Source organism: Petromyzon marinus, chromosome 3 (assembly GCF_048934315.1).
Source record: "Petromyzon marinus isolate PM22_M1 ecotype Great Lakes invasive population chromosome 3, UKy_Petmar_22M1.pri1.0, whole genome shotgun sequence".
Lineage (NCBI taxonomy): Eukaryota > Metazoa > Chordata > Hyperoartia > Petromyzontiformes > Petromyzontidae > Petromyzon > Petromyzon marinus.
In genome coordinates, this window is record NC_133669.1 from 20,368,537 (window position 1) to 20,382,355 (window position 13,819).

General features: G+C 52.2%; 1 protein-coding gene across 5 annotated transcripts in view; it reads right to left on the bottom strand.

The window, feature by feature from the left end:
- Positions 1-904: 904 nt before the first annotated feature.
- Positions 905-13,819, bottom strand: part of ARHGDIA (Rho GDP dissociation inhibitor alpha) — a 49,680-nt gene continuing 36,765 nt past the window's right edge. For all 5 annotated transcript variants that reach the window (XM_032978559.2, XM_032978526.2, XM_032978533.2 and 2 more), the window contains exons 4-6: positions 9,472-9,548; positions 7,564-7,627; positions 905-6,126 (exon numbers count right to left, since the gene is read on the bottom strand). In XM_032978559.2, coding sequence (XP_032834450.1) covers positions 5,927-6,126; positions 7,564-7,627; positions 9,472-9,548 — 341 coding nt within the window. In that variant the 3' untranslated portion in view covers positions 905-5,926. The remainder of the gene's footprint in view (positions 6,127-7,563; positions 7,628-9,471; positions 9,549-13,819) is intronic.

Here is a 13,819-nt window from a genome sequence, read left to right on the forward strand (position 1 = left end):
CCTCACTCAACAAACTCATTCACTCACTCACCCACTCATTCACTCACTCTCCAGCTCATTCACTCACTCACTCATTCACCCACTCACCCACCACACTGCAGGTCACAACCATTCTCTTTCCTCTCACCGATCCACTTCTGAACTCACTCACACCCAACATCGCCTCTCGTGTTCGCAAGTTCTTACGAACTACCTCTGTTCAACAAAGTATTTCCTTACCTAGTGACCCTGCATCACGTGACCCTGTATCGAGTGACGCATAAGTGGTGTCCTGCTCTGACAAGCCATGATACGGCGCTCATCGCCTGTGTACAGCCTTGAGTCAGTGGTCGACATTCCACGTGCTTATGACGGGGGTGAGTCTATTCATCCACATTCCTATGTTGACTTCCACACAAAGTTGTCACTCGACCATCGACGCACGATGGGCCGCATCAATCCCCAACCAGGAGTCGAACTCGGAGGCCTCTCGATTGTAAACCGCTCAACTCACTCTACCGCCGAGCCAGAATTTACGTGGACATTTACAGCAACCAAAGACTCTGAAACGCGCGATTTTAATTCTCAACGTGGAGAGAAAAAACACCGGAGGACCCGGAGGAAAAAAAAATTCCACGTTGACCACGGCAGAGAGACACCGCAAACTCCAAATATACAGCAGCAGCAGCAGGTGCCAAGGGGTCGGATCGAACCCACGGCCCTCCTGTAACCAGGCGAGGTAGTTAACATCTCCTAGCCACAGCGGCGCCCACAATTAGTGCTGCTTGTTGCTGGCCGTTAAGGGAGCTTTGGGCCATTTGATTTATTTGCAGCCCGCGCTCGGCGACCTGCCGCTCACTTTGAATCGAGTCGGAACCGAGGGGGATGGGGGGGGGGCAAAGGAGGAGGAGAGTGCAGGCGGTCGTGAGGGCACGGATGGACCCAACTCCGGTTCTTTATTGGCATCCTTCAGCGCGGTAACGACGCACCGGGCAGCACGAGGAAGTAGGGAGACCAAGAAGATGATCACAGGAGGAGGACATCAACCAGGAGGCGGCGGGGGGTGAGGGAAGTGGACCCCCCCCCCCCAAACATCTCTCATGAACCAACACCCCCAACAACACCCCCCCCCCCCCCCCCCACTGATCTCACATCATCTCCCCCAACCCCTCCTCCTGGTTCTGCACCCGAAACGAAATCACGAACGAGCAAGCGACGTGTCATCAACCACCACCACCACGACCAGCAACCACAACGCGGACATCCACACACGACGATGGGTAGGGGGCGGAGGGGCGGGCGGAGGGGCAGGGGGGGGCAAGGGGGGGCAGGGGAGGGGGCAGGGGGGGCAAGGGGGGGCAGGGGGGGGGTCCTCCACTGCTGTTGTCACTTGGACGCAGCCGAGAACGATTTGGGGGTGAGGGCTGAGGAGGAGGCGGTGTGGTGTAGGCAGTGACGCATGTTGTAGAGTGGGGCGCACGAGGATGGAGCACGCATGGGGGTGAGCTGGGAGAGGAAGGTGGTGGGGGGGGGGGGTGCTGAGAGCGGTGGTCACAGAGGGGGTCAGAGCGGCGTTCTTCATTGCAAGGCCCACGTGGCCACTGGCGCCCCCCTGGCTGCCTTTAGTGCGGGCTACCCCGACAAGACACGTCCTGTGATAACCCCCCCCCCCCCAATCATCATCGCGCTGCTGTCAAACCCCAACAAATGGTTTTCAAATGGTGTCGCGGCCCTCCTCACACCGATTGATGTTCTACCGGCGAAAGAAGTCGCCCCCTCTCCACCACCACCAACCCCCCAATGTGAACATTCGTAAAGAACCACTGGGGTTAGCGGATGGAAACGATCTCCGGATCGGGAGATATGTTTTCGTTTGAAAGACCGCTGGCTCTATTCATTCTGCGGATTATGCATCGACGCACTTTCGCCACCCGCTGGATTTCCAGCACAAGTTGCGGCGTGCGCGGTGCCGTGTGATAATCCCGGTGGGGTGCGCGCGAGACAAGACGTGTAACTTTGTTGGAACCCGGGCACAAGCAAGGCATGATGTTGTTGTTGTTGAGAGGGGTTGGTGGGGCGCGGTGTGAAGTAGGTGCGTCTTACTAAATTGTTAAAACTAAACTATTTTTAATATTATTTTACCAGTTCAGGCCCGCTGAGCGACATGGGCTGTTTCAGAAGCGACCTGGCTACCACAAATGATAGCTCAACGTAGTGGCTTATTATCACTTGGGAATTTATAGCAGTGCCCAAATACACTAAAAGGCGTGATGTAATAATAGGGGTTTTCCCCTTTTTTCTGGCAACAAAACTGAAACCTTTTTACAAGGATTCATGTCTGCATTAACCACAATACCTGCAGTCAAAATGAAAACAAAAAAACATACTATGATCATATATGCAATGTCTTTGAAACTGATTGGTCCACACCAAAAAACGGCTTTCTTTTGAGCCTCGACCCAATTGGTGCTCGACCAGATTACGGCAAAAGGCGTACGATCAGTTTAAAGGACAATGCATATATTATCATAGTATGCTTTTTGCATTTTGACTGCAGGTATTGTGGTTAATGCGGACGTGAATCCTCGTAAAAAGGTTTCAGTTTTGTTGCCAAAAAAGGGGAAAAACCCTATTACATTTTGGTACTGGCAAAGGAGGTCTAATGATGGAGGCGTGATGTCGATCATAAATGTGGAGGTGGGGTGGGGGGGGGGAAACCCGGAGGGCCCAGAGAAACATCCACGCGACCACGGCGTAAGACAGAGAGAGAGACACGCAAACCCCCCCACGCAACTTATGCAGCAGGCGTCAGGGCCATGACCGAACCCACAAACCTCGCGTGTGCCAGGCGAGGCAATTAACATCCGGAGCGCGTCTTGTGATCCGGCGACTGCAGTAAGATTTGCGGTTCGGTTTCACTTCTCGTGTTGGTTGTGCAAAGCGACCGATTTTGTTGTTGTTGTTGTTCTCCCTGCGACAGACAGTCAGCCCTTTCTGGGGGGCTGTCTGCTGCCTGCCTCGTAGCCTGACGAGGCAGAATCCCACCGCCGGTCAAACGAAACGAGTCACGTGCGGTTCCCATTTATTGTACTATCACGGTCCACTTCCCCGTCCGTGATCGTGATGGAATTTGGCTTCGATGGCCCCCAAGCAAAGTTAACAAATTCCAAAACATTTGTCAACAACAGTGGCCGTAAAAGGACCGAATACAATTAGGCAAATCGTGAACTTGTTACTTTTAAAGGCGGTGGTTGTTTGTTGTTGACGAATGTGTTGCATTCTCATTAGTTACGTCATCAACGCATTTCTTTGAGAGTTAATTAAAGCAAACATTAAAGAGCACCAAGCAGACTTGGCCTCGAGCTTACATCATCACACGGGAATGGTGGATGCACAATTTGTCATCAATGCCACATCAATAGTCCACACGTGAATCGAACAGCACCGCATTTCGCCCAGCAGTGGCTCAGCCATTTGGCGTCGATTATCCGTGGCGATTATTGAAAGTGACTCGAGAACGAAACCCACAACGCAATCAAGGTTTCAACGTAAGCGACAATGGAAGCCACTTAAACCCCGATTAATCTATAAGGCGGCCCTTCCACCAACAGTGGGGTGAGCCAAGCTATTGTAGGGCTGCGCCTGTACCCCTGCTAAAGTGAATGGGACACTCGGATCTAAAACTAAACTACTTTTTTAAATTTTACTTTACCAGGTAAGGCCCCGCTGAGCTGTATAGCTTTTTTTTTAAAGAAGCGGCCTGGCTATCACAAATGATAATTCAACGAAGTGGCTTACATCATCACGTGGAAATGTACAGACGGCCAAAACACCCGAAATGCACGACGTTGATTCTAAACGTGGAGGACCCCGGAGAGAAAAAAATCCCCGCGATCACAGCGGGCGAGAGGGAGAACAGGCAAACTCCAAATATACAGCAGCAGGCGTCAAGGGTTTGGATCGAACCCGCGTCCTCCTGTAGACCACGTGAGGTGGTGAACGTCTCGCCACCGTGGAGGGGGGTGCAGCTCGTTCGCTTACTGGGAGCAGGCGTTTGGCCAATGGGGAGAGGCGACACAATGGGAGGATTGCTATTGGTGCTTTGAGTTTGAGGGGGCATGGCTAGAGGGACAATGGGGGGGGGGGAGGCTGCTATTGGTGCTTTGAGTTTGGAGGCGTGGTCATCGAGACAATGGGGGAGGGGGGGGGTGCCCCTCTCCCTGCCCCCTTTTCCCAGACCACGTGGGTGCTGGCCCTGTGAGTCGATAGCCCATTTAAGTCTGACGAGTTAGCAGTCGTCAGTGGCAGTTAGAACTCGTTGTTAACCGACGGGACCTTAAAGGTTCAAAACACAAACAGACACACACATCGACGATAACGCAAATAAGAAACGAGCAAACGCAAAGCAGATAGAGGAATGGATATTTAAACAAAAAACAAAACCCCAGTGGTAACGGTTAGACACATCGTCGTCGTCGACAAATTATAAGGCTACGGGGTTTGCTGGAATGCTTTTCAGAATGCAAAATATCGAGAGCGAGCGACAGCAGCGATGATTTGAATCGTTCGTCAAGAGCGAGGCGTCCGGACCGTGGAAACAATTAAGAGCCGCGGACTCCAAACCACGTGAGTGTGCTTCGCATGGCGTGTGCGCGTGCACGCACACGCACGCGCCATGTGAAGCACACTCTCCCCCCCACCCCCCCCCGCGCGCTGACCATGCAGTAACAAAGCAGGGTTTAATTTCTCAAAATGAAATGTTTTTTTTTTAGTTTCCGTGTTGTTGGCATGCGCCAGAGTTGGGCACGCGTTGGCGGCTAGCGGTGTAAAAGCCACGGCAGCAGCGAGGAGAAAAGTACTGGACGCAGTGTACCGGGCGCGGAAATATTATCTGGGTCACCGACCCAAACTACAAAGTTAAATTCTCCGGTGACGGCTACCCGAGTGTGATGTCCGCGTGAGGGGCGTCTCCACGACGCCATTTGTTTGCGACGTGCAAAAACAACAACAAAAAACCGGCAAGAATTCCCAAGGCCCCCCCCCCCCCCGTTCGTCGCTAACGAGCTGACTTACGGTGACGGCGGTGGGATTATGGGGGTCCGAGATCGATTCTCGAGTCGGAGACACCGAGCAGATGAGGACGCTGAGAACCCTGGCATCCAAGCCCAGCTGCTTGCGGACACCGCGCGCCTGGTCAACGCGGCGTTCTCAGGCCCGACGAGTTTCGCAAAACGGAAAAAGAAATGACGAACATCCAAATTAGAAAATCGTCACGGCGCGTCATCCGAGAGAAAAACGAAAGACCCGACGGGATCGTCGGCCCGAGAGGCTCGAGCCGATAAAACCATCGCTCGTTCGTCATCTGCACGGCCGATGGCGGCGCGCGGCTACAAGGCGGTTTTACAAGGCGGCACGACACGGGAAATTGGCGGATCGCGAGCGCAAAGGGCCGTGGCGTCACCGTCCGCAGGCCACTACACCCGGCGGTGGTGGTGGTGGTGACATCGCTGCCGGTGATCATCAGAAACGAGGAACCGAGTTGAAATGAGTTTTTTTTTTAAAATAGAATTTCCGCTTGGTGCTAAAATTCCGCGTGAACCGCGACCTCTGACAATCGCCGTCACCGCTCGCTCGCTCATGCGCGCGCCGTGCGTGTGGGTAACGTGCGTCGCGTCAAGAGCCGCACACAAAAGATGTGCAAAGCGACAGCATCGGCACGTACACATGCGAGTCGTTTTTTTCCCGTGATGCGCAAGAAGATACCGGTTGAAATTAAGCCCTGCCGGGAACACCCCCCTTCCCTATCTCGCCCCTCCTCCTTCCTCCCTCCTCTCTCCTCACCCCCATCTCTCCTACTCCTCCTTCCCTCCCCTCCCCTCCCCCACCATCTCCCCTCTACTCCTCCACCTCCCCTCCCTCCCGACAACGCCGCCGCCGCCGCCGCCGCTCAGTCCTTCCACTCCTTCTTGATGGTGATGTTCCAGTCCCAGGAGAGGTGGTCGTGCTGGTCGTCGTCGGTGAACTGGGACTTGACGTTGTAGGTGCCGCGGGCAAGCAAGCCCTTGGGCGCTTCCTCCAGCGGGGTCGTGAAGTCGTACTCCTCGCCGCGCGGACCGTAGCTGCCCACCATGTAGTGCGTCTTGTCCACTGTGGGGTGCCAAGGAGGGGGGGGGGGGGGGTAGAGATGGGAGGGGTAGATGGGGGGGGGGGGTTGACGGGGGGGGGAGGGGGGCACAATAACCAGATTTACCAGATACTATTTTTTTTTATTTCACGAGGCGCGTAAAAACAACGGCGGCAGCAGCAATTCGTGACGCCCCGTTCGTCGCTAACAGATGACGACGACGACGATGATGACGATGATTTTTCGATTTGAAGCTTTCGTGACTGCAAGGATTCATCTTCTTTGGTTCTTTCGGTAAAGTCACGTAGAATGAGAATAAAATAATAAAATAACACAATAAAATTCTCACGACGTTACGGCCACAATGCAAGCGGCCGTCTTCAGGTGAAAGGTACAGAACTGTCGGGACGACAAAGCTTCAATGAAGCTCTGTCTTCAATGAAGCTCAGAACTGTCGGGACGACAAAGCTTCAATGAAGCTCTCTTCAATGAAGCTCTGTCGTCCCGACAGTTCTGTACCTTTCACCTGAAGACGGCCGCTTGCGTTGTGGCCGAAACGTCGTGAGAATTTCATTGTGTTATGTTATTATTTTATTCTCATTCTACGTGACTTTACCGAAAGAACCAAAGAAGATGACGATGATGACGACGGTGGCGATGATGAAGATGATGACGGTGAGATTCCAGCGGTCCGAGACAAATTCTCAAGTCAGAGAAAACCGAGCAGAGCAGGGCGATAACAACCCTGGGATCCAGGCCCAGGTGCTCGAAGACACCGTGCCTGGCGAGCGTGGCGTTCTCACTCCAACGAGGGTCACCGTTTTTTCCGCACTGTGTGCACATTCGTTGAACTTCTTTCGCACCATACGTTAGCCAACCGTGCCAATTGTAGGTGCCGGGAAAAGTGGCAACAAACGAAACTCAAGAAAACCAGATAAGGCCCACTGAGCTATAACAGCTCTTTTTAAGAGGCGACCTGGCCACAAATGATGTTTGCACAACGAAAGTGGCTTATCGCGTGGGCATTTATAGCAGCCAATTACTGTAAACGTTTCAAAGTCTCGGACTTCCCATTCAAACGAGACCCTAAGGACTGTCAGCTATTTTTTCTCGAGTGCCGACTCCTTGTGGCCGGTTGTTATTGTTGTTGTAGAAGTTGCATGTTGTTATTGTCGTGGCGGTTGTTGTTGCAGCAGTTGTTGTAGTAGCGGTTGCTGCTGTTGTAGTGGCGGTTGTTGTTGTTGTTGTAGTGGCTGTTGTATTTAAAGCGGATCTCCTGCCGCTCAAATAAGTGCTTGGGAGAGCACTGGCGCTGTGGTGGAAATTCTACATTCCTATGGCGGGAGGTGGGGCGGGCGCAGTTTGTTGACTTCCCGACCAAGCGGGACTTATTTTACCTCCCACCGTGCGGAGGGAGGGAGGGAGGGAGGTAGGGAGGGATGATGAGCGTGCGGACTCACCCTTGACGCCTTTCCTGTACGTCTGCTGGATGTACTTGAGGCCGGACACGATCTCACGGTTCACCTGCAAAGGAGACGCGCGGGAAGACAATTCTCTAACGGGAGGGACCGCTCCGCCACGAGGCTGCCGCGGAACCGCCGCTGCTAGCGGAATCGAAGGTACCCGCGGTACCCACCGCCGCTCACGGAACCGTCGCTGCTAGCGGAATCGAAGGTACCTGCGGTATCCACCGCCGCTCACGGAACTGTCGCTGCTAGTGGTACCGAAGGTACCTGCGGTACCCACCGCCGCTCACGGAACCGTCGCTGCTCGTGGTACCGAAGGTACTTGCGTCATTGTCACTGCACGTGGTATCGTCGCTGCGGCGTTATTTTCGTTGCCGAGGCCCTCCTCCTCCACGCCCGCCGATGAGACTCGTCCAAGTCAAAAACCGGCCCCACCCCCCCCCCCCCCGGAGTTTGACCGCTTCAAACAAAACGAACAAAACGCTGCCGGGAAAATATTTGTCCCCCAAGGCCCGAGGAGGCTAATGGCCAAGAGAATGTTTACTTTTTTTATATTTACGGCCGCCGGGCGAGACCCTTGATTGCTGTACGAGCCACTTTTATTATTTTATCGCCGCTCCACGTGCGCTTATAAGGGTCCAAGTCCTGCGCTCTTAACTGCGTCCCCGTTACCGGAATCGCGGGTGCTGCTGACGGGAAGAGCGAACGCACGCGTACACGTGCGTGTGTTTTTGAGCGAACGATGGTCGGGCTGTTGTTGCTGCTGCATTTCCTGCGTGGGTGCGTGCGCGGGGAGCGGCGGTGTCGCGGTTAGCGCGCTGCGCTACCAACCCTGGCGACCCGAATTCGATTCTCGCTCGCCGTCAATGACAGCGGCGAATATCTGAACCAGTCCTGGGCCACCCTTAGGTCGACTCGAGTCTTAAATGAGTGCCTCGTGGCAATGTGAACACATCAACAACCTCTCGGTGCACCGTGTCGGCCTACCCGGCTTCGATTCCCGCTCACGGCCAACACCAGTGACGGTTGTCCGAACCGATGCCTGGGCCTCCCCCTAGGTCGACTTGGCCTCAAATGAATTCCTGGTGTGGTGTGTAAACGTCACCACTGGGGGGGACAAAGGCGGCCGTGCGTCGTGCTGGCCACCCACCCCCTCGTGTGCACCGTGTCGGCCTTCAAAGGTGCTGCTCGCTAACAGCACTCGCCCCGAAGGTCTGTTACCCCTGCACGGGGGGAACTCAGTCTTTGCGTGTGTGTAGTTTGCGAGGATGGCGGAGGTCACAGGACAGACCCGGGGTGCCAAGCTTTTGAATGGAGATGGCTGACAACGGCCTAAGATTACACATCGTCACACTCAAGACAAAGATTCCCGCCCCCAATCCCCCCATGGCCTCAACAGACTGTTGGGGCAAGCGCTGTTAAGCGAGTGGCACCCATCAAGGCCGGCACGGCACACGAGGGGGTGGCCAGCACCACGCCCGGCCGCCTTTGTCTCCCTAGTGGCGATGTGGACACCACCGCACCAGGAACTCATCTGAGGCCGAGTCGACCTAGGGGAGGCCCGGGACCGGTTCAGATAATCGTCACCGGCGTTGGCGGCGAGAACGGAATCGAACTCGGGCCGCCGGGTTCGCAGCGCAGCGAAGCGCGAACCGCTACCACGGCCACACGCAGACGCCCGCACGCACCTCTCGCACTCGCTGGCCTTTCCCCTCCGCGGGAAAACATCGCCGAACACGCACCGGTACCGCGAGGCACACGGTGCCCATGGCCGTGCCGGTTGTGGCGTATCGTCGCACGGCGGCACGTTGCCAACATCCGATCGCGAGGGTTTATCCACCTCCCCCCGCCTTGCCCCCCCATACCCCACCCGTCCACCACCGCCCAAACCCGTGGTCTCACCTTGAAATTAATCTTGATCTTGTACTCGGCTCCTTCCTTCAGCACAAACGACTCCTTCTTGAACGTCTCCAGGTTCCCTGCGGGAGACACCGCACGCACGCACGAGCGTTGAGGTTAACAAAACAAGACGAAGAAACCCCCCCCCTCCCACCCCCCCCCACGTGTAGCCTTAACAGAATATTGGGTGGGTGGCCGGCAACCACGCCCGGCCGTCTTTGTCTCTCCACGTGGCGACGCTTGCTGCACGCCACGCACCAGGTACTCATTCGAGGCCGAGTCGACATCGGGGAGGCCCAGGAGCGGTTCAGATAACGGGTCACGCCGGTGTTGTCCACGAGCGGCAAGCGAACTCGGGTGGCCGGGTTCGTAGCGCTACGCGACCGCTCCTCGGTCACACACACATACCCCGACTCGGCAAACCACGGATCACGTTCGCACAAACCGTGGCAGACAGTGTGGGATGCTTGCCTTCGCACAAACGGCCAATGCGGGAAAAAAAGCAAGCATCTCCGATGCGTGACAGACGCCCGGACGCACGGTGACAACCCAGACGCATGTTGCAACGGGGAAACATAAAAGAATTGGCGGGTCAGTAGAGGGCTGCAGTGGGCTACCCCAGGGCCCGTCCGCTGCACTCCACTCGCACGGCCTTACTAACACACCGATACACGACGTGAAGCTAGCGTCTTACTAACACACTGATACACGACATGAAGCTAGTGTCTTACTAACACACTGATACACGACATGAAGCTAGTGTCTTACTAACACACTGATACACGACGTGAAGCTAGTGTCTTACTAACACACTGATACACGACGTGAAGCTAGCGTCTTACTAACAGACTGATACACGACGTGAAGCTAGTGTCTTACTAACACACTGATACACGACATGAAGCTAGCGTCTTACTAACACACTGATACACGACATGAAGCTAGTGTCTTACTAACACACTGATACACGACGTGAAGCTAGTGTCTTACTAACACACTGATACACGACGTGAAGCTAGTGTCTTACTAACACACTGATACACGACGTGAAGCTAGTGTCTTACTAACACACTGATACACGACATGAAGCTAGTGTCTTACTAACACACTGATACACGACGTGAAGCTAGCGTCTTACTAACACACTGATACACGACATGAAGCTAGCGTCTTACTAACACACTGATACACGACGTGAAGCTAGTGTCTTACTAACACACTGATACACGACATGAAGCTAGCGTCTTACTAACACACTGATACACGACGTGAAGCTAGCGTCTTACTAACACACTGATACACGACGTGAAGCTAGCGTCTTACTAACACACTGATACACGACATGAAGCTAGCGTCTTACTAACACACTGATACATGACCTGAAGCTAGTGTCTAACTAACACACTGATACACGACGTGAAGCTAGAGTCTTACTAACACACTGATACACGACGTGAAGCTAGCGTCTTACTAACACACTGATACACGACGTGAAGCTAGCGTCTTACTAACACACTGATACACGACATGAAGCTAGCGTCTTACTAACACACTGATACACGACATGAAGCTAGTGTCTTACTAACACACTGATACACGACGTGAAGCTAGCGTCTTACTAACACACTGATACACGACATGAAGCTAGTGTCTTACTAACACACTGATACACGACGTGAAGCTAGTGTCTTACTAACACACTGATACACGACGTGAAGCTAGTGTCTTACTAACACACTGATACACGACGTGAAGCTAGCGTCTTACTAACACACTGATACACGACGTGACGCTAGCGTCTTACTAACACACTGATACACGACGTGAAGCTAGTGTTTTAATAACACACTGATACACGAGATGAAGCTAGTGTCTTACTAACACACTGATACACAGCGTGAAGCTAGTGTCTTACTAACAAACTGATACACGACGTGACGCTAGAGTCTTACTAACACACTGATACACGACGTGAAGCTAGCGTCTTACTAACACACTGATACACGAGATGAAGCTAGTGTCTTACTAACACACTGATACACAGCGTGAAGCTAGTGTCTTACTAACACACTGATACACGAGATGAAGCTAGTGTCTTACTAACACACTGATACACAGCGTGAAGCTAGTGTCTTACTAACACACTGATACACGACGTGACGCTAGAGTCTTACTAACACACTGATACACGACGTGAAGCTAGTGTTTTACTAACACACTGATACACGAGATGAAGCTAGTGTCTTACTAACACACTGATACACAGCGTGAAGCTAGTGTCTTACTAACACACTGATATACGACGTGAAGCTAGCGTCTTACTAACACACTGATACACGACGTGAAGCTAGTGTCTTACTAACACACTGATACACGACGTGAAGCTAGCGTCTTACTAACACACTGATACACGACATGAAGCTAGTGTCTTACTAACACACTGATACACGACGTGAAGCTAGTGTCGTACTAACACACTGATACACGACGTGAAGCTAGCGTCTTACTAACACACTGATACACAATGTGAAGCTAGTGTCTTACTAACACACTGATACACAACGTGAAGCTAGCGTCTTACTAACACACTGATACACGACGGGAAGCTAGTGTCTTACTAACACACTGATACATGACGTGAAGCTAGTGTCTTACTAACACACTGATACACGACGTGAAGCTAGTGTCTTACTAACACACTGATACACGACATGAAGCTAGTGTCTTACTAACACACTGATACACGACGTGAAGCTAGCGTCTTACTAACACACTGATACACGACATGAAGCTAGCGTCTTACTAACACACTGATACACGACGTGAAGCTAGTGTCTTACTAACACACTGATACACGACATGAAGCTAGCGTCTTACTAACACACTGATACACGACGTGAAGCTAGCGTCTTACTAACACACTGATACACGACGTGAAGCTAGCGTCTTACTAACACACTGATACACGACATGAAGCTAGCGTCTTACTAACACACTGATACATGACCTGAAGCTAGTGTCTAACTAACACACTGATACACGACGTGAAGCTAGAGTCTTACTAACACACTGATACACGACGTGAAGCTAGCGTCTTACTAACACACTGATACACGACGTGAAGCTAGCGTCTTACTAACACACTGATACACGACATGAAGCTAGCGTCTTACTAACACACTGATACACGACATGAAGCTAGTGTCTTACTAACACACTGATACACGACGTGAAGCTAGCGTCTTACTAACACACTGATACACGACATGAAGCTAGTGTCTTACTAACACACTGATACACGACGTGAAGCTAGTGTCTTACTAACACACTGATACACGACGTGAAGCTAGTGTCTTACTAACACACTGATACACGACGTGAAGCTAGCGTCTTACTAACACACTGATACACGACGTGACGCTAGCGTCTTACTAACACACTGATACACGACGTGAAGCTAGTGTTTTAATAACACACTGATACACGAGATGAAGCTAGTGTCTTACTAACACACTGATACACAGCGTGAAGCTAGTGTCTTACTAACACACTGATACACGACGTGACGCTAGAGTCTTACTAACACACTGATACACGACGTGAAGCTAGCGTCTTACTAACACACTGATACACGAGATGAAGCTAGTGTCTTACTAACACACTGATACACAGCGTGAAGCTAGTGTCTTACTAACACACTGATACACGAGATGAAGCTAGTGTCTTACTAACACACTGATACACAGCGTGAAGCTAGTGTCTTACTAACACACTGATACACGACGTGACGCTAGAGTCTTACTAACACACTGATACACGACGTGAAGCTAGTGTTTTACTAACACACTGATACACGAGATGAAGCTAGTGTCTTACTAACACACTGATACACAGCGTGAAGCTAGTGTCTTACTAACACACTGATATACGACGTGAAGCTAGCGTCTTACTAACACACTGATACACGACGTGAAGCTAGTGTCTTACTAACACACTGATACACGACGTGAAGCTAGCGTCTTACTAACACACTGATACACGACATGAAGCTAGTGTCTTACTAACACACTGATACACAACGTGAAGCTAGCGTCTTACTAACACACTGATACACGACGGGAAGCTAGTGTCTTACTAACACACTGATACATGACGTGAAGCTAGTGTCTTACTAACACACTGATACACGACGTGAAGCTAGTGTCTTACTAACACACTGATACACGACATGAAGCTAGTGTCTTACTAACACACTGATACACGACGTGAAGCTAGCGTCTTACTAACACACTGATACACGACATGAAGCTAGCGTCTTACTAACACACTGATACACGACGTGAAGCTAGTG